The following is a 23,821-nucleotide window of genomic DNA, read 5'->3' on the forward strand; positions in this document are numbered from 1 at the left end:
ACAGACTGATCCACGGCCGTGAGAAAGAAGGGTTTGACATCGAGCAGGCTCAGAAAGAAGATACAACAGATATCGGACACTGCGATAACACAGAGAGACTGCTACTGCCAGTCTGAATGCTGATGATTAAACACACACAGATATGTGTTGTTCACACACACACACACACACACACACACACACACGCACACGCCCCCCCCCCCACACACACACACACACACACACACACACACACACACGTACACACTAACAACCACACAAAAACTCGCACTAGTAGTTACTGACAGCGATAACCAAAGAAAGATAATAGATAAATCATAATTATTAATCAGTCTTGTTCATGAAGTAAAAGAGAGAGACAGAGACAGACAGATAGGCAGACAGAGACAGAGAGAGAGAGATCTACACCCCCCCAACCCCCCTCCCCACACACTAACACACAACACACCACACACACACACACACACACACACACACACACACCTCTTTTCTCTCAAAACACGTGTTAGCTTTCACAAGAGCTGGAAGACATAACAGCTAACAATAACATATACAGTGTACGATAATCTGCCAAGTGACTCAGGAAAACGTCTACTCCCTTCATCTATACACATACACGTGTATCTTTTTTTTTCTTTTCTTCTTCTTCTTTCTCTAACACTCCCAAGATTCCCAACCCTCTCCACAACAAGAAAAGAGATACTGTGAGCATAAAGAAGGCATTCTGTTTTGCCTCTCTCTCTCTCTCTCTCTTGGAGGAAACGGTTGTCCACAAAGCCATTCCTTCATCATGTCTGTGTACAAGTAGACGACTATCACACCATGGTAGTGTGTGTGTGTGTGTGTGTGTGTGTGTGTGTGTGTGTGTGTGTGTGTGTGTGTGTTGTGAGCATGCTGTGCGTGTGCGTGTGTGTATTTGTATGTGTGTTCGCGCGCGCGTGTGTAATATATACAGAGTTCAAGAATGTATTAAAAAAGAAGAAGAAAAAACAAACAAAGAAACAAACAAATAAACAACAACAAAAAACACGAAGCGGAAACAAATTCTTTGCAGACACAGAAAACCCCCCCCCCAAAAAAAACCGCACAGTGTGGCACTTGATCTTTTTATTCTTATTTTATTCTTTTAGCTTTGAAAAGAAAGGAAGAAAGAAAAGAAAAGAAGAAAAGAAGAAGAAGAAGAAAGGCAGAAAGAACGAAAGAAAGATATAAAGTGGCGATGCAAGTCTTGCTTGCACTTACTGCCCCTAAAGTAATATCAGAGAGAGGGGACTTGGTGGTGTGGTGTGACAAAAAAAGGGGCCGGGGGAGTGGGGGGTTGGTTGGGGGAACGGTATGCATAACTTGGAACTTGGGGAAGAGGGGGAAAGGAGTGGGAATGAGAGGAGACTGCATGTGCTGTGGGGCGGGGCGTAGAAGGGTAAGAGAGAGCCCCCGAAGGAGAGAGAGATCCAACAAATTAAAACGCAAAAGAGAGGGGGAGAGACAGGCGGAGAGAGAGAGGGAGGGGGGGGGGAGGGTGAGAGATAGAGAGAGAGAAAGAGAAGAGAAAGACAGAGAGACAGAGAAACGTACAACGATGGGGAGACAGACAGACAAAATCATAGGGACAAAACAAGAGAGAGAGAGAGAGAGAGACGGATAGTCAGACAGACAGGCGGACAGACAGACATACAGAGAGAACACACACACACACACACACAGAATGTGTGTGTGTGTGTGTGTGTGTGTGTGTGTGTGTGTGTGCGCTCTCTCTCTCTCTCTCTCAAACCAAAAAAACAAAACAAATACACAAAACACTAACACTAACAGGAACAGAAGAACGAAAGAAAGAAAGACAGAAAGAAAGAAACCAGAGGGTAGAACTAAACAAAGTAACCCTCACCTTTTAGTAGTCAAGATCCAAGATCACCCAAAAGGAGAGAAAAGAAAAGAAAAGAAAAGAAAGAAAGAAAGAAAGAAAGAAAGAAAGAAAGGGACAAAGGCCACAACCAACCAACCAACCAACCAACCAAACACACACACACAAAAACTATATATAAAGAAACAACAACACCCTCTCACCTCCTTACTGTCCAGGTCCCAGAACACCCGACGAGCAGCACTGCTGGCGCTTCCTCCCCTCAGTGCCTTGTCCCCGTCGTGGGTATCCCACACCGTCACCGATATCAGCTTGGCGCACGTGCCACCCCGCCCGCCACTCCGACCCGGCGACGACAACAACGACGATGATGGCTGTGTTGATGATGATGATGATGATGATGATACTCCACAGGTTTGTCCCCTGCTACTGTCCTTCCCAGTCTGTTCCACAACATCACTCACGTCTGGTGGGTTCTCGTCACTGGAGGAACACACACCGTTGTGTAGATTTCCGTCAACCGCGTCGCTGATTTTCGACGTCGCTGTCTGCCGTTTGAGTCTGGATGATGCTGACGATGACGATGATGATGATGTTGAAAGGTCCATCATGTCTGCGTGATCTTCTGCTGAAGAAGAAGAAGAAGAAGTAGAAGCAGATGTAGCGCCCTGGGTTTGTCGCGTTTGATCGGGTGTCGTTTCAGGCTTGAGGTGTTTTGTATCCGGAGAGGCGGAGGCTGGAGGAATGTTATCGATGTTATCACTGCTGCTGACTTGAGGAGAAGAAACAGCAGCAGCAGCTTCTGCAGCAGGGCCGCTTCGCTCGGGTGTGCTCCTCACCGGGTGCTGGTGCTTCCTTGCGTGACGTTTGGGAGTATTACTGGGACTACAACTAACACTCCTGGCCGGGACACGTGATTCGTAGATCGTTTCTGAGAAGGTGGTTTCTATACGGGTATCCGACAGGGTGGAGGTCATATCATCAACGACTGCAGCTGGCTGTTGGTGGCTAGTATCCGTTGCGTTGACACTGTTATCACCACCACCTCTCTCCTTCACACGGGGTGGGAAAGACCGACCCTCGAGGTTAGTTGCTTTGGTGGGTGTGTCGCTGTCCACGGGTGGAGAAAGTCTTCCACCCGGAGCGGGTTCGGGTTGTGATGGTGGGGATGTGTGACTCCGAGTCAGCCTGACATTCCGGTCACTCCGTTCGCTGACACGTTCTGGTTCTGCCTGGCAGGAAACTATCGCGGAAGCGGCGCTGTTGTTGTTTTTCGCCCTCACATCGGAAACGACTCGGGCCTGCACATCCGACGTGGCGGCCACCTCTCGGTCATCAGCGGCCACAGTGACGGCTTTCTTCTGGCCAAGGGATGATGGATGCTGCACTTCATGACCGCTGCCGCGGAGTGTTTCCTGACAGTTTTCTCCTGTCACTGTCTCTTCCGGTTTGACGGTTCTGGTCACCTTGGAGACCAGGTGACGCCAGTTGGAGGCCGCCACGCTGGACGGAGGAGCTGACGTCACCGCTCGGTCCGCACGCTGGAAGTACTGCTGTCCCCAGGGCGTGTCGCGGGACCTCTGCAGTCTCTTCAGTCCTTCCGACAGACGTGTGGGCACGGGCGACCTCGGCACGCCGTCGCTGCTGCTTCTGGCGCTGTCCGCGGCGTCCTTGCTTCCGGAATCACCACTGCCCTTGGCAACAGATGTAGGACTGGTGGTGGTGGTGGTGGTGGTGGTGGTCGTGCCAAGATCTCGCAGGACTGTTGGCTTTCTGGAGCCAGCGCTACTGTCTGTCACCGCGTTCTCTGCCGCCGCTCTCTCCGCACCCGCCTTTCTCTCGTTTTCGTCGCGTTGCGTCACCGGTTGCTCCATGGCATTTCCCGACCACGTGGCAGCAGGAACGCTAAACTGTGGTGGTGGGCAAGGTTTAGACGGCACAACGGGTAGTACACGTGCAGTACGACCCTGTGTGTTCTGCACTGTTGTTGTTGTTGTCAGCCCTACAGCTGCTGACGCGGGTTCTGACCGCTGGGTTGTGTGCAGCAGGGATGAAGGAGGAGGAGGGTGGTGGTGGTGGAAATGAGCCGTGTAATCCTCCGCGGTGTCTGGCGCCGAGTCAGGAATGTTGTTCTTCACACATGTTTCGTTGCCGTCTTGAAGAAGACAAGAAACCCGAGCATCACCGTCGTTTCTCTCCGGGAGTTTCCGAGCGAGGCTGGGCGGTGCAGTATTGGTGGTGGTGGTGGTGGTGGTGGTGGTCTCCGCGTGACACCGTGGCAGTGAAACGGGAGTGGTGGTAGAGGTGGGGGGAAAGACGCTGGCGTCGGCCTGATTGCGGTGCCCCCTGGGAACGGAGGAGGCCGTTGTTGAAGGCTGCTGTTGGACGTGGCGACTGTCATCACCATCAGTCCCCACCACATCTGTCTCTCTCTCAGCCTCGGCAGTAGTGACAACACACTCCTCCCCGTTCTCCCTCCCCCTCCCTCCGCTCTCCGCGCCCCTGCCGGCTCCTGAGGCCTTTCCCTCCTCCTCTTCCTCCCCTCCTCTGCCCCCTCCCCGCCTCTCTAGTCTTCTTCTCCTCCTCCCCTCCCCATCCTGAACGCTGGCGGTAGGGGCGACGAAATTTGAAACGCGAGAAGAAGAGGTGGAGGGGGCGGGGGTGGAAGCAGGGGGATGTGTCACTGCCGGCAAGTTACTGCAAGCGCTGACGTCACTGTGCAGGGAAGGAGAAGAAAACGAAGAAGAAGGAGGAGAAGAAAGGGTAACCTTTCCAGAGGCACATGTTTTCTGCGGCGAGTCATTTGCTTTGTTCGTTCCGCTGTGTTCAGAGTTTGATGAATCAGCTGTTTGCCGTGGCTGCGCTTTCTCTGCGCCTCTAGCGGTTTCGTCAGTCGGAATACCGGGAACCGTCTTGCAGGAGGCTTGGGAACAGCCGCCGTCAGCGGCGCTAGCACTTAAAGTGGGCAGTAGATCTTGCTGCCACTTCCCTTTGTCAGCCCCCAGCGGTGGATTTCCAGTGGCTTGATTTCTGATCTGCTCCTCTCTCCCATCGTCACGGCAGTAGTCCGCGGACGTTGCTGGGCTACGGTGGGCGGTAAGACCCCTGTGATCAGCGTGGACTGTGTTGACGTTATCTGCGGGGACAGGACCGACACCAGCAGAGAGGGGAGAGGAGGAAGAGGCGTGTCCCTGCTCGGTGTCGCTGTCCGGGTGTAAATCACTGGGGGGTGCGGAGAGGGGAAGGGAGGTGGCGTGGTGGTGGTGGTGGTGCCAGCAAGACTCCTTCTCTCGGCTGTCTCCTTGTCGCTCTGCCTTGCCCGGCTTGGCTGGGGGAGGAGGAGGAGGTGGGACTACCCCCACCCCTCGTCTCCCCCTGTCTTGGACGGCAGGGGCGTGGTGATCGGATGGCTCCTTGTCCCTCTCGCTGTGCTGTCCCGGGCGTGGTCTGTCCGCCGCTTTCCTGCACGTGACTCGCGCCTTGACGTCCTGGCACTGCTTCTCGCTCTCCTGCTCGAACTTTCTGGACATGGCCAGGACGCTGGGGAAGTCGATGGGGGGCTCCCTGTCCTCCTCCTCGACGTCCTCCTCCGCCTCTTTCCTCCTGTCGTCGTCGTTACCGTCGTCCTCTTTCGTGTTATCGTCCTCTGCTCCCTTGTGCGAAGGAGCGAGAGTCTTTGGTGGTTCGGAGTAGTCTTCGGTAGTACTGTTTGGAAGCGTGGAGGAGCTGTCGTCAGAGAGCAGCATGTCTTCCGCAGTGGCAGAGTCCGACAGGTAGACTTTCTTCCACACCCCTCCTTCGTGGGCCCACCTGTACCTCCGTGGCGGGGTGGGGGACAAGGGGGCGGCAGGGGGAGGGGACACCGACTCGGTGCGGGGGGCGGGGGTGGTCAGTTTGCTGGTCAGGGTCTCTTTCAGGTTGGACACCCTCGAGGTGTTCACCAGTCTCTTCCACTTGGCCACCGCTCTTTGTCCATTGTCGTTTTGCGTCCTCCTCTGCGAGGCAGGGGACTGCAGCGAGTCGGGGTTCGTTCCCTCCGGAGACGTGTCACTGACCTCGGCACTTTCACGGTCTTGCGTGGAACCCTCAGTACCATTAGTTTCTGGTGTTTGACCTTGACTGCGCGTGATCGATGATGGCCGCTGAGTGGCGCTGTTCTCCATCATCTGTGATGACGCGCTGACGTGTTTTCTTTCCCCGGTTGGCCCGGTGCTGTCCAAGATGGCGGCCTTATCTGCACAGGGCGCCGTTAGTTCCTTGCCCGCCCGGGATTCTGACAACTGTCTGTCTGTCTGCGGCCCCTTGGCTCCTTGCTCCATCAGCCTCCCCATCTGCTGCCTGTCACAAGTTATGAAGGGAGAGATGTCTGATTGCTCTCTGCCTGTCTTGTCGTCCTCAATGCCGGATGCATCTTCCTTTTCCTGGCAGACGGAGCTGGCATTTACGTCGTGTGAGCTGACCTTTACGTCGTGTGAGCCGACCTTTACGTCGTGTGAGCCGACCTTAAAGTCATTGTCACTCTCACACGGGCGGGCTGTGGATGCGGCGGACGAAGAATCGGAATTATTTGTGTCTGTGCTTGAAACCGCAGAGTCAGTGTAAAGTTTGGGAGAACGTTGGTCCGGTACCGCCGCCGTTCGCCGTTTCACAGACTTGTCCTCGTCGTCGCGTGTTGATGTCGGAAGTCCCGAAGAGCTGTATAAAGCGGAGTGTTTCTGCTGACTGCTGGAAGAAAGTCTGGCATTCTTCTCGTGCACGTCACTCACTGGCTGTGCGGCATCGGCACTGGGCACACCCACACCGTGTACTGGTGTACAGGTATCCTCCGTGTCTCTGGAAGGAGGGAGCACGTGGCGAGTATCACTGCATCTTTCTCCTTGCTCCGCCAATGTTTGTTTATCTTCATCTGTCTCCCTCCTGGCTGCTGCGATATCTGTGCAATGCGGGTCTCTAGCTGCGCCGCTGGTCTTTACAGAGGAAGTCGTTATCGCTTTTTCTGATTTCGAGGAAGAAGAAGAGGGTGCGGAAATAGATGATTTCGTTGACAAAGACGAATTTTTCTTTAGAGAAGGCGAGGATTTGGATTGTTTACCTTTCGTCGATCCTTCTCTCTTCACAGACTTGGGCAACGCACCGGCGGGTCCAGCTTTGGGTCTGGGCGGTGATGGGGTTTTGCTTTTCTTCTGTGTCTGTCGTGCAGCTTGGTTAACGACTCGCTTTCCGACAGAAGCATGGACTCTTTTCATCCCCGTGTTGCTGCATGATGCGGCGTCGTCGGTTGTTTGTTTGGAAGAAGGGTGATCCGACTTGACAGAACTCACACCGCCGACAACACCAACACCAACAACAGCACATTCCGAGGGGAAGGTATCAACGCGGCCCTCTGTCAGGGTGTTGACGGTAACAGGACCTGCGGAGTCTGACACAGCAGTGCCGTGTTGTTCGCCCTGTGGGGGTGCCGCCGTGAAAGCCGTTCCCTCTTTCCTTATTCTCTCCCGTTCGCTACAGTGCTGTGAAGGTGATAGGTGGTGCTCCAACACATCACCTCGCTGCTCTTTTCCTGCCTGCATTTCCCCGTCCCCTGCAGTCGGCTCTTGCCTGTCCTTCAATGTGATAGACTGCAGTGCCGAGCCATCCCCGAGGGGCTGGGATGAGGACGCCGGAGCCCTGAAGGTCTGGATGGCTTCCTGACCAAGCGTGACGCTGCGCTCTCCGCCCTCCGAGTGGCCTGTGCTGGCAGCGTGACGACTGGGATCACTGCTTTCCTGACCCGCCTCCTCCCCACCCGCATTGTCGTCGTCGTCTGCTGCTGTTGCTGTCAGGTTGGTGCTGGTGGGTGGTGAGGGTTGGGGGTCGGGGATGGCGTCCGCTGGTGATGGAGAGGCGGTTATTTCCAGCCCCGTTCCATTCCTGTCCCACGGGAGTGGCGCTGTAGTTGTGAAGTCGGGGCCACAGTCATCTGCAGGGGCTGACAGCCTCCTTTCCTCCGCCCGTGAGGGGAGAGGAGGATGGGGGTGAGAGGGCTGGGTGCTGACGACATCGCCACTCTGAACGTGGCAGTAGATGTGTTTGTTATCAGTATGCCCCTCGTCCCTCTCTCTCTCCACTCCTCCCAGCGATGACACACCATTCTGCCCCCTCGCTCCCTCCTCCATGCGAGTCTGACGTGCCTGTGTTGGTGGGGAGGGAGGGGACGGGTGCCCTGATTGCCGTGATAGCACCCACACTTGAAGGGGGACGGCACCACCATCAGCATCTCTCATGGCCCCCAGTGTTTCTGCACATGTTTTCTCCATCACCCCATCGTCATAATCACCGGGTCCACTGCTACTACTGTGTGCGGGGCTGTCTTTGCTGCAGTGGCGGGCCATCGCTGCCTTATCGGAGGGCCCCCGGGGAGAGGTTGTTTCTAGGCCCTCCTCTTTCTCCTGTGGAATTTCTGGCATCCCGGTTTCTGGGTGCGAGGTGGGTAATAACAATCCTTTCTCGGCCCCCTTCTCTTTTCCGTGCACAGTTTCAACCCCCGGAGTTTGGGAGTTTCTGTCACTTGATGATTCAGCACAGGGGAGATCTGAACCGGTTGATAGTGTGTTGGAGGAAGAAGACACACAGACGTCTGATATCCGAGTCTGGAAAGATGACACATTTTTAAGAGGAGGAGGATGTGAAGTGGCGGTCCGTGTCACGTTGTCTGTGGAATGACCACGCCCTGGCGAGCTGGTCTCCCTTCTGGACGTGCTGACGGACCGTGACGGTTTGGGGACCGCGGGAACTCTCCCACCACCGGAGGCGGTAGAACTGGACCTCCTGACAGTGGCCGGGCTTTCCTTGCCCGTGGTCCTCACGTTGACCGTCACTCGGGTCCTGCCGGAGGTTTCGAACTTCATGACGGAGTCCCTGACGCTGGTGAGGGTGACTGGCTGAGGGACCTTCTTCGCCGCCTTTCCCCCGGGCTGCTGTTCTTCCTGATGCCTCGCCTTGTGCAGGTCCTGCAGGCAGGCAGCGATGGGTCTGGAGCCCACCGGACACGCCTTCCTGGTCGTCGTCACCCTGGTGCGGGTCACGCTCTCTGCCCGTCTCGTGCAGCGCGAGGCCAGGCGTGATGACGCGGTGACCGACTCTTGAGTCACCACCACAGCGCGTGAAGCGGCTTGGGTCTGGACAAGCGCCGATTCACCGGCGCTACGCTGCTGTGTGGGTTCCTCCACTGACTGAACGTCTGCTACGTCCTTCGGCGACACTGCACTGGTATCGTCACTCTCTGCGACGTCCGCTTTGGACACAGCGTTCACAGACACGGTACCCAGTGTTGAGGAGGAGGAAGAGACGGCGGCGTGATGACTCACAACCCTTGCTCCACGATCAGAGTCACTGACCCGCGTGACGTCAGCAGGGTCCTTGATGACGCCCTGACGGCCTCCGCCGTGCAGTGTCCGCTGTGCTCCACCAGTGATAGCCACCTGGCACACAGTGGTGAACGTCTCCCGGGGCCGGGTGCGGGTGGTGGCCACCGACACAGACGAGGACACGGGCGTCACGGTGACCAGGGTGGAGGAGGATGGACAGCACACGGCGGGACCCGGAACGAACTGCACGTGCTCCGTCCTGTGCGACAAGCGCTGCTGCAGCACCGAGGAGGAGGAGGAGGACACGCCCTCCGACAAGAACCGCTCAGCGTTGCCCAACACGGCGCAGTGAGAGGTCTCCGCGTGGTGGTGATGGTGGTGGGGGTGGGGGGCCGCCCCGCCTTCTCTAGGGCAGAGGGGCGGTTGCGAGTAGGGGGCGGCCGTGGGGGTGGGGGAGGGGGAGGAGGAGGAGGGGGAGAAGATCATCTCCCCGGAGCTGGCGGAGGAGGACATGGTGTCGTGGCCGCTGTGCTGCTGGTGGTGGAGGTGGTGGTAGTAGCGGGAGGCCGTCAGGTCAGCCTGGGTGTCGCACACCTCCATCAGGACCCTGGCCGCAGACAGCGAGGAGGACCCGACCTCACTGCTGCTCTCCCCTGACGGTGACACACAGTCCTCTGCGGGGGAAGGGAGGAGGGGCTGAGACGGGGGGAGGGGGAGGGGAAGGGGGCCACACACTCTGACATCACTGACCCCACACACGGCCTCATCTTGCTTGTCACTCACACCGACGACCCCGCCATTCTCGAGTCCGACCGGAGAGGACGAACAGATCACTTCAGCAGTCGAGGAAGAAGACGAAGAAGGAAAACAAGAAGAATTGTCAATCACTATTCCATTAGCAGTTGAACACAAGCCGCTTCCAACAATGCCACTTCCACCACCACGTCCCAGTTCCACGAGTCGTTTCTCTTCACCACAACCATGTTCACCGTCATCACCCCTCTCAAACTTTCCCCGGACAGTAGAGGTGTGGTGGCTCTCCTCCTCTCCAGTCACCACTGCTGCTTCACACACTGGCACCGTGTGATGACGATGGTGATGATGATGATGATGATGATGTAAGGGGCAGCGGGGAAGCGAGGAGGTGGAGGGAGAAAGAGACTCCTCCCACACGGGACAGCAGGAAGACAGCGGCACGGAAGCGGCAGGTATCGCACTGCAACTGGAGAGCACTGGGAGTGCGGCAGCATCACTATTTTTTGAGGGCGGCGGCGGTAGCACGGACCAGGCAAGGGAGGAGGAGGGGGAGGGGGAGGGAGGGGGAAGAGGCATGACCCCGACACTTCCAGGCCCTCCCTCTCTGGCACTTTCCGTCCTGCAGGGTTTGTCGGTTTCCACGCCCTCCTTGCTGGCCACCTGGGAAAGGTCCTGCTGTTTTTCCACCACGCCCCAAGCAGCCGTGGTAGTAGTAGTGACTGCAGGATGCGAGGAAGAAAAACCACTGTTGGTGACGTTCTCTGCGAGGACAAGTTCTGAAGACAGTTCGGTCACCAGGGACCGGGTCTGCTGTCCACTGGAAGTCAACGAGGAACGCTTGTGAGGAGAAGGAACCTGTCCGAGTGTGCGAGTTTCCATCGGTGTGGAAAACACATCTGGTGTCGGGGGAAACCCCACAGGAGTGGAGAACACGTCATTGCCGAAGCTGGCGTTATCATCATGCTGCTGTTGCGGCGTTGCGTGGCTGCTGTGAACGACACTGGACTCCACAGGTAGATAATGAGTTCCATGTGCGGAGTCGTTAACCCCAGAGCAGCGAGGTAATAAGGGGGTAGAAGAAGGGGAAGAGCTGGGAGAAGGGATGGAAGCAGAGGCAGAGGGGTCGGCAAGACACGCAGGACTGGAACCCCTATCCGGTGGGGCTCGCGGAGGGCCCGCGGCGTCCTGCTGCTGGTGAGAGAGACAGAGCGTGCCTGTGGAGGCCGGGCCCCCACCACCACCCCCACCCTTCCTCCTCCTCTCACCCAACACCACCACCTCTCGCCCACCACCTCCACGTCTCGCCATCACGGCTCTTCCTGCCGCGACTGCTGCTGTTTGCATGCTGGCCCTCCCCCCTCCTCCTCCTCTTCCTCCTCTCTCCCCCTTCACACCTGGACAGAAGGGCGGTCCCTGTTGGCTCAGCGGTAGCTGCGGCACCGGTGTGGTCACGGGTCGCGTCTGCTGATGCTGTTGTTGTTGCTGGCCAACCCGTGCTGACGTTGATTTGGTCAGTGACGTTCTGGACCTCAGTGACGTAGTGCGGTCAGCCGTCAGACAAGAGGAGGATTTAGATCGCTGGGTGGTGGAGGAAGAGGAGGTGGATAGCTTGGAGACGGGGCGGGAGGGAGAGGGGTGGGAGGCGGTCATCCTCTGATGGACAGAGACCTGAGTTCGAGACTTGGTCTGTTGTCGACGAGCACTGCCTCCTGCTCCCTTTCTGTCCTGTCTCAGTTGCAGGGTTCCCTCCTCCTCCACCACAGAAGAGGAAGAAGCGACAGAACGCTGCTGTTGCCGCCTCTTTGTGGAAGTAGGTGACTGGTGAGGGTGGTGGTGGTGGTGGTGGGAGGAAGGGGATGGTGAAGCGCACGTCGGTGCTGGTGGTGGTGGTGGTGGCGGCGATGATGAGTCAGGGCTAATTCCGGGTGCTGTGGGAACGGCTGCACCAGTAGTGCCGACAGGCCCTTGTTGTGGTGAGGTCTGTTCATTGTCTCTTGCTGCCCTCCCCCGCCCTCCTCCGCCTTCACCTGCCTCCTCGCTTCTGACGTCATCAGCCACGTGCGCGTCGGTGACATCATCATGATGATCAGCTGCCGTGGTGTCGGCTGGTCCCGAGGCTGCTGGTGGTGATAGTGGTGGTGGTGCCCCTTGCAATGTCGTTGCACGTGCTCCTCCGCACGGCGACACGCGTTTCCCCTCGTCAACGCTCGGGAGGACATCATCACTGACACCCTCCCGGTTATCATCACACACGGCCTCCTCCTTCACCATCGTCTCTGTCGCCGCTTCTTTTTCCAACCAGTGTCTCTTATCATCGCCTGGCATGGTTTCACCAAAGCTCGGAGGGATTTTTTCCCCTGCTGCTACGTCAGTAACCGGCTCCTTGATGTCACCCGAGGTGTGAACAATGACAGGCGATAATATATCGGCAGCCTTGACGGGAGAGATCTGAAGTTCTGGTGGAGGAGAAGAAAACTGACTGATATCACGGCTTCTGAGAGCGCGTTTCTCCATAGAAGAAACGTTTTTAGGAAGAGGAGTGCTGCTGTGTACCATAGCCAATGCAGAGAGGTTTTCTATCAATGACGCGTCAGGTTCCATCACAGCTCTCTGTGTAGAGCGACGGGTTTCTCTCGACAGCTCCAAATCTGATTCACACACTGGGGAGGGGGCTTTGTTCCGGTGCTCAGGTGAAGAACTTGGGGGAGGAAGGGAGGAGGAGGAGGAGGGGTAGCGGGGCTGAGGTTCTGTACGAGGTGGGTAACCGGATCTCTGTGTGCTGGAACTGTTGTTACCGGTTCTGTCGACTGGTAGGGAGGAGGCAGGAAGCGTGAAATGGTCTGGAGATGTGCTGACGGCCGTGCACCCTTCCTCCCCCCTCATCACCACCACGCTTTCTGCTCCCCCCTCTTCCGTTCTGTCCCCTTCCTTGTCTGTCTGCAAGACTGAATCAGGTGTATCGGTAAGACCCGATTCCACACTGCCACATTCAGCAACAGCTGACCCTGCAGGTTTGCCGCGAAGGTCAGTGCCCCCGTGGGTTGTTGCTGCTGTGGTGGTGGTGGTGGTGGTGGCTGATTTGTTGTTGCTCCGTGTTTCACGTGTTGCTGCAGTGGGGAAGGACTGCGCGGACCGACGCTCCTTCACTCCTTGTCTGAGGTTTTTGTCTGTCCCGGACAGCCGCGGGGGAACCCCGGTCCTCTTCATCAGCTTCACTCCTGGGCCCACGGCGCCGGACAGGCTGACCCGCTTGGACCCCGCCCGACCCCTGTCCTTACTGTCCTCTTTACCACCCTCTCTCTGCCTCTCCTTCTTGTCCTCTTTCTTCATCTTCTTGTTGTCTTCTCTCTGACTTCCTGTCCTCTTCGGTCCAGACGTCACAGAACTGACACCTGTTTTCAATACCGCCCCTTGTTTTTCCGTCGCTCGTGAGGACTGTCTCGCGGCACTGCTGGACACGGTTTTACTTTTAGCCGGCTGAGTAATTTTCCCACTCGCAGTGCTGCCAGACGACACCGCCCTCACAACAGTTTCTGCAGGAACATTATCAGCAGAGGGTTCTTTCCCTTCCACCGCAGTAGCAGGCGAAGTGCTGTTGTCGTCTTCCGACGGTACGCCTCCAACAACAGGGGCCGTCTCCGAAGTGGCGCTAGGTGAGGTCTGGGTCTGACTTCCTGATGTGGTAGTACCACGCTGCTCTTTCACGCCAGATTTGGTCGCTGCTGACGCTTTGGAAACCTTCCGGTTCGTGGCGGATATGGCACTGGGTGTTGAGACTCGATCGATTCTGACGGATGATGAAACACCGGTCGTAGTAGTAGTCTTCCTCTTGTCGTTCGCGTCTTTTCTGGCGTTCAGCGCTGTTCTGGAACGTAAGGCGTAGGAGGAGAAGGAGGAGGAAGAACGCGCTGACCGGACACTGACGCTGGACACCACTGACACGTTGTCCTCCTCCAGCCGGCTGTCCACAGAACTGTCACGGGTGGACACGCTGCACTCGGAATAGCACGACGGGGACATGGTTTTCTTCAGAGCGAGTTTGGCCGCCTGCTGTGTTGGTGTCTGACGTTTGGAGGACGGTACAGTCGTTCTGTTTTTCGTCACAGTCGCAGTCGTTGACGGTCGTCCCCGCGTTGTTGTTCCTGTGGTGGTAGTGGTGGTGGTCTGTTTCCGGGGTTGCGTGGAGTCTCTGCGCTGAGGGTCCCTGGCTTTCAGTCTCGAGGAGCTCGTGGAGGTCATCACCAAACTGCTTCGGGACCCTCTGGACTTCTCTGACGCGGAACTGACGTCAGAGCCCGGCGATGACGTCTTCTTGATACCCAGACGATTTGACGTAGGCGTGGGTCGCACCGACTGCGGGGCCGTTAAGGATGACGTGCTCTTTCTGGATGACGTCACCGTAGTCCTCGTTGCTGATGACGTCACCAGGGCGGAGGCGGACCGTGTCTGAGGCCTGGACCCTGGCAACGCTTCCATCGATTTTCTCGGCAGTTTGGAGGACTGCCTTTTCAACGCCGACCCGCTTCCCTTCCGGCCCAGCTTTGAGCGCGCAGACTCCGGCTGTTTCACGTCCTTTGGCTGTTTCACGTCCGCTGGCTGATCCGAATTGTCCTCCGTCACCTTCTTCTCTTTCGTCGGGGGGTCCGCCTTCTCCTTCTCCGGGGACGGCGCCTCTTTCCGCTTGTCTGACGTCACGTTGTGCTCCACGGCGGAGAGCGTCTTCCCTTTGGTGTGTGTACTAGTACGCTCCGGTGATGCCCCGTTCTGTTTGGACTCCCCCGACCCTTTGGTTGTGGCTGAGGGTGACGTTTTCTCGGACTGGGGCGAGGCCAGGGTTTTCCGCTCCGCCGTCGGAGTCGGAGTTTTGCCGCGTGAGACGCTGTGTGGCGAGGCGCTCTTCTGTTTCCTGTTCTCGTTCTCCTTCAGCTGTTTCGGTTTCGGCGAAGCGCTGCGGCGATCCTTCAGGCTCGTCGCCGCCTGCCTGGCCGTTGTGACGGCGTGGGCGGTGACGTTGGAAGAGTGTGTGACGTCAGAGGGGGTCTTGTGGCCGCCCGGCTTGCTGGTGGTCTGTCTTTTGCCGGGTCTCGAGGAGACCTGTTGAATGAAAGAAACCGATTGTTATTGGTTATTTGGTTTGGGGTTTTGTAGTGTGTGTGTGTGTGTGTGTGTGTGTGTGTGTGTGTGTGTGTGTGTGTGTGTGTGTGTGTGTGTGTGTATGCTCTGAAAAGCGCCCGTTTCGTTTATGTTTATTTTCTGCTTCCCTCAATCTCCCACTCTGCATTCCACCATCTTACTTTCTCCCCACTCTAGCATGCACATAAAGTCACACACACACACACACACACACACACACACACACACACACGCACACACACGCACGCACGCACACACACGCGCAAACGTTCGAGAGCTGCAAAACCACACCCACCACCAACCACACATTCCCCAGGCAGAGAGACAGATAGAGATAGGCAAACAGATATACAGATAAGTAAATTCAAATGTTACATGATGTTACATCCAACGACAGATACGCAATCAGAAAGAGTAAGGGAGACAGAGACAGACAGAGAGAGAGACAGAGAGAGAGAGAGAGAGAGGGTGGGTAGGGGTGGGTGGGAGAGTGAGACAGAAAGAGAGAGAGAAACATAGAGACAGACAGACAGATACAGATGCAACCACTGCATGCTAAACCTCACTCCTTTCCCTTCTATACTCCCGATCATCACTCTCATCTGCATCCCAACCATCCACGCTTTGACCCATACATCCATTCGACCAAAACCATCAACCACAGTTTATACAACAGAATGCCAAAAGAACCAGAAAAAGATAGAATAATAACAAACGAGGTGAAATCAACCACAAACTCACAACCACACACTTCATTCAACTCAGAGTGGAACAAATTTGTCCATCCCAACCCACCCTTCACACGCATCCACCCCCCCCAACCCACCCCCCCCCCCCCCCCCCACCCCCACACACACAATCCCCTCAGCTAATTCCCGCCATAGACCAACGCGCGTATCTAACCCCGCCCAGTCCGATCAAGAAAAAAAAACAGTCATTGGTTCAGCGCCTATAATTCTACCCCCACCCTCCTCCCATCAAGGCCTTTCACTAACCAGCACACCCGCCCGCCCCCCACTACACCCCCAGCATGCACACCCCCTTCTAATCGTCCGCCCCCCTCCAGCCCCCGACAATAAATAAACACCACCGCTTTTCTCCCCATGGTAAGAATCAAGCGAGCAGGCAGTTAGCCTCTGCTCCCAGCAAGTCCATCCATCAATCGTCGTCGTTCAATCGATAGGGCAACCAAAGTTCAAGGTCGGTCGTTACCATCACGGGAGAGAGAGAGAGAGGGGGGGTGGGGGGGGATGAGAAAAGACAGAGACAGACAGACATATAGAGAAGGAAGAGAAGAGAGAAAATGAGGGAAGGGATACATAGAGGGGGTCACAGGAGGTGGATGGGCAAAGAAAGACTGGACAGAGAAAAGGAAGAGACAAAGACAGATACGCATAGATGGGGACACACACACACACACACACACACACACACACACACAGGGGGGGGGGGTGGGGTGAGACAGAGAGAGAGGATACAGATAGGGGAATATTTACAGAAAGGAAAAGAGAGAGAAAGGGAAAGAGAGAAAGGAAGACAGATAAAGGGACAAACAGAGGGACAGCAACAGACAGACAGCTAGACATAGACACAGTGAGAAACATACAGAGACTTAGGCAGGCAGCGACACAGACAGAAACATACACAGACAGACAGACAGACAAAGACTGCTTAGCTGGTGACCGACCAAGCGTTCACCGCTAAAAAGTACAGAACTATAAACTGCCCAGTTCCCCCCTTGGGCCTTGTCTCCAGTCCACACCCACACTCTCACCCACCCACGCCTCTCGATCGCCATCAATGCTCAGGGGACCAGAAAACACTCAGCCAAGAGAGACACAGACAAGAGAGAGACAGAGACAGAGAGAAAGACGGAAGAAAATGGCAACGGTAGTAGTGCAGTAGTAGTAGTAGTAGTAGTAGTCGTAGCAGCAGCAGCTGTAGTAGCAGTAGTTTTAAAGTATATCAAACTAAGTGACGTTGCTTATAGCCCAACAGACCTTAAAATGGCCATTTCCCATTTCAGGGCTGAATACCCGTCAATAATATTAATAATGAGAATAATAATAAGTTAGTATATCAACTGGCCGCATCGTTACTCAAAATTTAAGTTCACCCGATGGATGGGGTCAGGGGGTCTGGGGGGGGGGGGGGGGGAGTGTCTTCCATGGGAGAGTTTATTCCCACCCTCTTTCTCCCTCCCTGCCCCCCCCCCCATCTCTCTCTCTCTACCTCATTCCAAAGCACTTTCCATTATGACAGAATCGATTGGGTTCAATGACGGGTTATTTTACATTCCAACCATTCACTGGACCCACTGAACTGTGAAGTCTGGCGGTGTGGAAGAAAGGAAGAAGGAGAGGCGTGGGGGGGGGGGGAGTTACGGTGTGTGGAGGCGGAAGAAATAGTTCGAGAAGGGAGAGGAGGGGTGTTTGGGGGTGGGGGTGGGGTGGAGAGCGTGGGGGGTTGGAGGAAGGGGATGGGTGGTGGTGGTGGTGGTCACGTTCGTTAGTTCTTCTCGGTGCACCGTTGTTTGTTGTCACCGAGCACAGAGGAAGTAGGGGTGGGTGGGTGGGTGGGTGAGGAGAGAGAGAAAAGGAGGGAGGGAGGAAAGGGGATGGAGGAGAGAGACAGAGAGAGACAGAGAGAGAGTGCGCGCTCTCAGAAATATTTTACTGCAAGGCCATCGGCCTGTTTGCAAAGGAGGTACAAAAACACATTTGAGACACACAAAATATCGTAAAATAAAGGGGGAAGGGAACAACACCATCGACACCACAAGAGAGAGAGAGAGAGAAAGAGAGAGAGACAGACAGACAGACAGAGACAGACACAGAGAGAGAAAGAGAGAGAGAAACACACACACAGAGAAAGAGAGACACAGAGAGAGAGAGAGAGCTGAGCTGGGATGTAGTATGAGCGATCTCCGCAGCGCTAAGTTTTGCACTGCGCAAAGAGAAATTTTCTATAATTCTGCACTAAATCCACAGACTCAGGAACGTTAAGCAAACTTCACGCTGCTAAAACCGCTTGTGTGACCTATCAAGTCCAGGGTACGAAAATCAACAACACAATTACATATGTGATTAACCCTTTCACCAGCCAAGCTCGCATTTATGCACAGGCGTGGTAGAGGACACATGTCACTGAAAGTTGACCATTCATTGGTCTGTTATCCATTAACCTACTGCTCTTAATGTTCGGTGGTAGGATAGGCCATATTTTCTATACATCGCAGGGGGAATCCCCAGCTATTCTTAGCCACTGTCTTTTCTGTGTTTGTACCACAATGGAATTTTGTACTCTAAATTGACTGGCGGTGAAAGGGTTAAGGGAATGACTTCACGGCCCTGATGCAGATTTCAAGGCGCAAGATGAATACGAATTACAGAGAGAGAGAGGAGAGAGAGAGAGAGAGAGAGAGAGAGAGAGAGAGAGAGAGATGTCATGTTGCAAATTGTTAATTGCCAAGCCGACCGTAAAAGGGATAAGTCAGAGCTGAGATACCCGTAAGTGGAAAACCCTCTCCCTCTTCTCAACCTTTCTCTCTCTCTCCCCATGTCAATTCCATCATTTGCTTTCTTCAGTTACTGCGATTTCATCTGTCCCAACGCAATAATGTTATATCCCTGACTTTTATCTGTAGTTCCGTCTCAGTCTGACTGATCCCCCAGACGGACTGTCATCTTGCTCCTTATCAAATAGTTCTGATTCCAAGTTGTTGGTATATCCGTTAATTGCCCCCCCCCCCCCCCCCACCGCCCCCCGCGCTCCCCAGCCCTCTAAACATAGATAGTTTCTTCTTAATTCCTAGTTCCAGATAATCCTATCACCCAACTTGGATGTTCCCTTAACAGTTTTCCTTGTCCCAAAGCTTTCGTCATAACCCCAGTCATCATCATGGCCTGGCTTCGCTGACGAAGATCTAGGAAGGGCGTTGTCCACGTCTGATGCAGGCACGCTCATGGCTGACAAGGCCAATGCGGGAAAAGCAGAGTCGGCCGCAGCGGTTGCAAGGGAAAGTCTGGTCTGGGTTCGCGGCTGCAGCGTCGTGGTTCTTCCTCCTTCTGCGTTTGTCCTCAAGGCTGGCCCTGCGGTTGTTTTCGAAGGAGGAGACAGCTTGGTGGATGGTGCGTCGCCAGGTCTCTCGATCAGCGGCTACTGCGGACCACTGGCGATGGTCAATGTGACAGGCACCGAGAGCTTTCTTCAAGGAGTCTTTGTATCTCTTCTTGGGTGCTCCTCTGTCACGGTGGCCAGTGGACAGTTCGCCATACAGCGCGATCTTGGGCAGGCGGTGGTCATAACCCCAGTATTCCTAGTTGAATTCGTCATGTAAAATCCTAGTCCTATGTGTATGCCCGAACCGGCTTCATCTCTGATCTTCTTGTCCAAACATCTCCCTCGTTTCTCAACCCCTGTATCCTCTCTCTCTCTCTCTCTCCTCTCTTGCTCTACCCCCTCTCTTTGTATGTCTGTGTCTCGCTCTGTATGTCTCTTCTCTCCCCCGGTCTTTCTTTCCGTCTGTCTCTGTCTGTCTGTCGCTCTCCCTCTCTGTTTTTCTGTGATATTGTATCTATCTATCTCTGTCTGTCTGTCTGTCCTAAGCGCGTTGGGTTACGCTGCTGGTCAGGCATCTGCTTGGCAGATGTGGTGTAGCGTATATGGATTTGTCCGAACGCAGTGACGCCTCCTTGAGCTACTGAAACTGAAACTGTCTGTCTGTCTCTGTCTGTCTTTCTCTCTCTGTCTGTCTGTCTCTCTGTCTGTCTCTCTCCCCCCCGACATCTGATCAAAAAAGTCCATCCCCCAGTCCCTTGACGCCATCCTGCTCCAGGTCCTGGCATCAAGTTGTTCAGACCAGTATCTTTTCTGTCTGGGCAAGAACCCTCTGGCCTTCCGTTCCTGGCACCTTCTCTCTCCCTCTCTCTGTCTCTCTCTCTCTCTGTCTCTCTCTCTCTCTCTGTACTATGTCTTTGATAATGGTTATGTTTGAATGTCTGAAACCATAGTATCATTATCATTATTATTATTATCATCATTATTATTATCATCACTAGTAGTAGTAGTAGTAGTGTTGTCATTACTATTATTATCATTATAATAATTATTATCATCATTATCATTATTATCAACTTTAGTAGTAGTAGTAGTAGTTGTTGTTGTCGTTGTAGTGTTATCGTACGCTCTGGTGCTCCATCTGAAATCGATTACTTGAAAGACGACAAAACAGCCTACGTATCACAAACCGCCAGTCCCCAGCACCCACCCTCAGTCGCTGTTCTAAAAAACGAACAAGTCTTAGCTTTCTGGTATCAGACAAGAGAAATAATATTCTGTAATCGCCTCAGACTCCACAGGCATTAGGGAACAGACAATTCCACGAAAAAAAACACAAGAATCACCGGGGTTGAAAAGTGAGACCCGGAGGGCCCGGGGTGTGGGGGAATCTTACTTAAAGAGAAACGTTAAACCAGTTACAGAAAATCAAGATGAAAAACACGTGTCTGGCTGACGCATTATTGTAAAGCGCTTTGAGAGGTTTAAAAGCGTTGTATAGATGGGATGCTGGCCCGAGTCCAAGACAACGGAGAGACTTCAGAACCATTCCCTGTCTCCAACGGAGTCAAGCAAGGGTGTGTTCTTGCCCCCACCCTGTTCAGTCTCATGTTTTCAGCCATGCTGACAGATGCCTTCAGAGACGCTGACGTAGGCATTGGCATCAGGTACCGCACAGATGGCTCACTCTTTAACTTCAGGAGGCTTCAAGCAAAAACCAAGGTGAGGACAGACACCGTCAACGACTTCCTGTTTGCTGATGACTGTGCTCTCAACGCTGCCTCCGAAGCTGACATGCAACACAGTGTCGACAAGTTCTCTGCTGCCTGTGACAACTTTGGCCTCACAATCAGCACAAAGAAGACTGAGGTGATGCACCAGCCAGCTCCAGGAAAGCCTTACGTTGAACCAAACATCTTCATTAACGGGCAACGACTGAACGCAGTGGACAAGTTTACATACCTGGGCGGTACACTCTCTCGCACAGTTGTCATCGACGACGAGATGAATGCCAGACTCGCCAAAGCCAGCGCTGCCTTCGGCAGACTCCATAAGAACGTTTGGAACAGTAGAGGCATCACCCTGGAGACGAAGCTCAAAGTATACAAGGCCATAGTTCTCACCACACTGCTCTATGGATGTGAATCATGGACGGTCTACAAACGCCACGCCAAAAAGCTGAACCACTTCCACACCACCAGCCTCAGAAAACTTCTCGGCATAAAGTGGCAAGAGAAGATCCCTGACAAAGACGTGCTCACTCGTGCAAACTTGCCCAGCATCTACACCATCTTTATGCAGGCCCAGCTCCGCTGGGCAGGCCATGTAGTTCGCATGCCAGACCACCGGCTCCCCAAGAAACTGCTGTACGGCGAACTCCAACATGGCAAGCGCTCCCATGGAGGCCAAATGAAGCGCTTCAAAGACACTCTGAAAGCTTCTCTGAAGGCCTTCAACATCAGCCACGACACATGGGAGCTGAATGCAATGGACAGACCAGAGTGGCGTTCAGCTGTCCACAAAGGCGCCAGATCCTGTGAGGCCAACAGAATCGCTGCAGCAGAGCAACGCAGACAGGCCGGGAAAAGCAGTGCCACCAAGTCCCCGACAGCCGCCACTATCCCCTGTCCACACTGCGTCAGAACCTTCCGGGCGCGGAATGGCCTGACCAGTCATCTGCGCACCCTCAGAGCCCAACCCACCCACCCCCAGGATGACTAGATGGTCCTCGTCGATCCCGACGGACGAACCACACATAGATGTACAATTTTACTTTCTTTCTTTTTTCTTTCTTTCTTTCTTCTTCTTCTTCTCTTCTTCTTCTTCTTCTTCTTCTCATTATTATAATCATTATCACTATTATCATTCTTGTTGTTGTTGTTGCTGCTGTTGTTGTTATTATTGTGTTGTTTTGTTTAATACTATTATCGTTATTCTTCTTATTGAAACTATAATTGTTATTAACATCATTATTATTATTGTCATTATTAGCAGTACTAGTAGCAGCAGCAGCAGTAGAAACAGTAGGAGTAGCAGCAGCAGCAGTAGTAATAGTAGTAGTAGTAGTAGTAGTAGTAGTAGTAGCAGCAGCAGCAGCAGCAGCAGCAGCAGTAGTAGTAGTAGTAGTGGTAGTAGTAGCAGCAGCAGCAGTAGTAGTAGTACTGGTAGTAGTAGTAGCAGCAGCAGCAGTAGTAGTAGTAGTAGTAGTAGTAGTGGTAGTAGTAGCAGCAGCAGCAGTAGTAGTAGTACTGGTAGTAGTAGTAGCAGCAGCAGCAGCAGTAGTAGTAGTAGTAGTAGTGGTAGTAGTAGCAGCAGCAGCAGTAGTAGTAGTACTGGTAGTAGTAGTAGCAGCAGCAGCAGTAGTAGTAGTAGTGGTAGTAGTAGCAGCAGCAGCAGCAGCAGCAGCAGCAGTAGTAGTAGTAGTGGTAGTAGTAGTAGTAGCAGCAGCAGCAGTAGTAGTAGTAGTGGTAGTAGTAGTAGTAGCAGCAGCAGCAGCAGCAGCAGCAGCAGCAGTAGTAGTAGTAGTGGTAGTAGTAGTAGTAGCAGCAGCAGCAGCAGCAGCAGTAGTAGTAGTAATAGTAGTAGTAGTAACAGCAGCAGCAGCAGTAGTAGTAGTAATAGTAGTAGTAGTAACAGCAGCAGCAGCAGTAGTAGTAGTAATAGTAGTAGTAGTAACAGCAGCAGCAGCAGCAGCAGCAGTAGTAGTAGTAGTAGTAGCAGCAGCAGCAGTAGTAGTAGTAGTAGTAGTGGTAGTAGTAGTAGTAGCAGCAGCAGCAGCAGCAGCAGTAGTAGTAGTAGTAGTAGTAGTAGCAGCAGCAGCAGCAGCAGCAGTAGTAGTAGTAGTGGTAGTAGTAGTAGCAGCAGCAGCAGCAGCAGCAGTAGTAGTAGTAGTAGTAGTAGTAGCAGCAGCAGCAGCAGCAGCAGCAGCAGCAGTAGTAGTAGTAGTGGTAGTAGTAGCAGCAGCAGCAGCAGCAGTAGTAGTAGTAGTAGTAGTAGTAGTAGTAGCAGCAGCAGCAGTAGTAGTAGTAGTAGTAGTGGTAGTAGCAGTAGCAGCAGCAGCGGCGACGGCAGTAGTAGTGTTCAATAAACTGGAGCACACCACTGGGATCTGAACTCTGACCATTGATCTCCAAAGCCAGACTAATTCCACACAGACCAAGGGTTCCCACAAAGAAGAAACACGAAACGAGCACCATCATATCCGATACTCTGTGAATTCCACACAGACCAAAGATCGGTTCCCACAAAGGAGATGATAATAATACACAAAAGGGAGTATCATCATTATTACATCCGATACTTTGTGAATTCTATATAGATCAAAAGCAAGTTCCTAAAAAAAAAAAAAGGAGACATATATACACAAAAGAGAGCATTATCATTTTTATTGTAACCGGTACCTTGTGAATTCTTCATGGACCTTGGGTTTCCACACAGGAGATACCCCCCCCCCCCCTCGACCCCCACCCCCCCCCCCCACCACCCCCTCACCCCACCCCACCCCACACACACACAAAACACAACAAGAAAAACAAACAAAAAGACAAAGACAAAGAAGAAGAAAAAAAGCTTCATTGTCATTATCACATCCGATACTTCATGGACAACAAAAGCATGCCAGACCATGGCAGAGAACCCAGGCTCAATCAGTCTTCATCAAATAGGT

General features: G+C 53.8%; 1 protein-coding gene across 6 annotated transcripts in view; it reads right to left on the reverse strand.

The window, feature by feature from the left end:
* Positions 1–23,821, reverse strand: part of LOC143289132 (uncharacterized) — a 269,327-nt gene that overhangs the window by 132,285 nt on the left and 113,221 nt on the right. For all 6 annotated transcript variants that reach the window (XM_076598008.1, XM_076598006.1, XM_076598005.1 and 3 more), the window contains exon 3: positions 2,065–15,057. In XM_076598008.1, coding sequence (XP_076454123.1) covers positions 2,065–15,057 — 12,993 coding nt within the window. The remainder of the gene's footprint in view (positions 1–2,064; positions 15,058–23,821) is intronic.

Source organism: Babylonia areolata, chromosome 13, assembly GCF_041734735.1.
Source record: "Babylonia areolata isolate BAREFJ2019XMU chromosome 13, ASM4173473v1, whole genome shotgun sequence".
Lineage (NCBI taxonomy): Eukaryota > Metazoa > Mollusca > Gastropoda > Neogastropoda > Buccinidae > Babylonia > Babylonia areolata.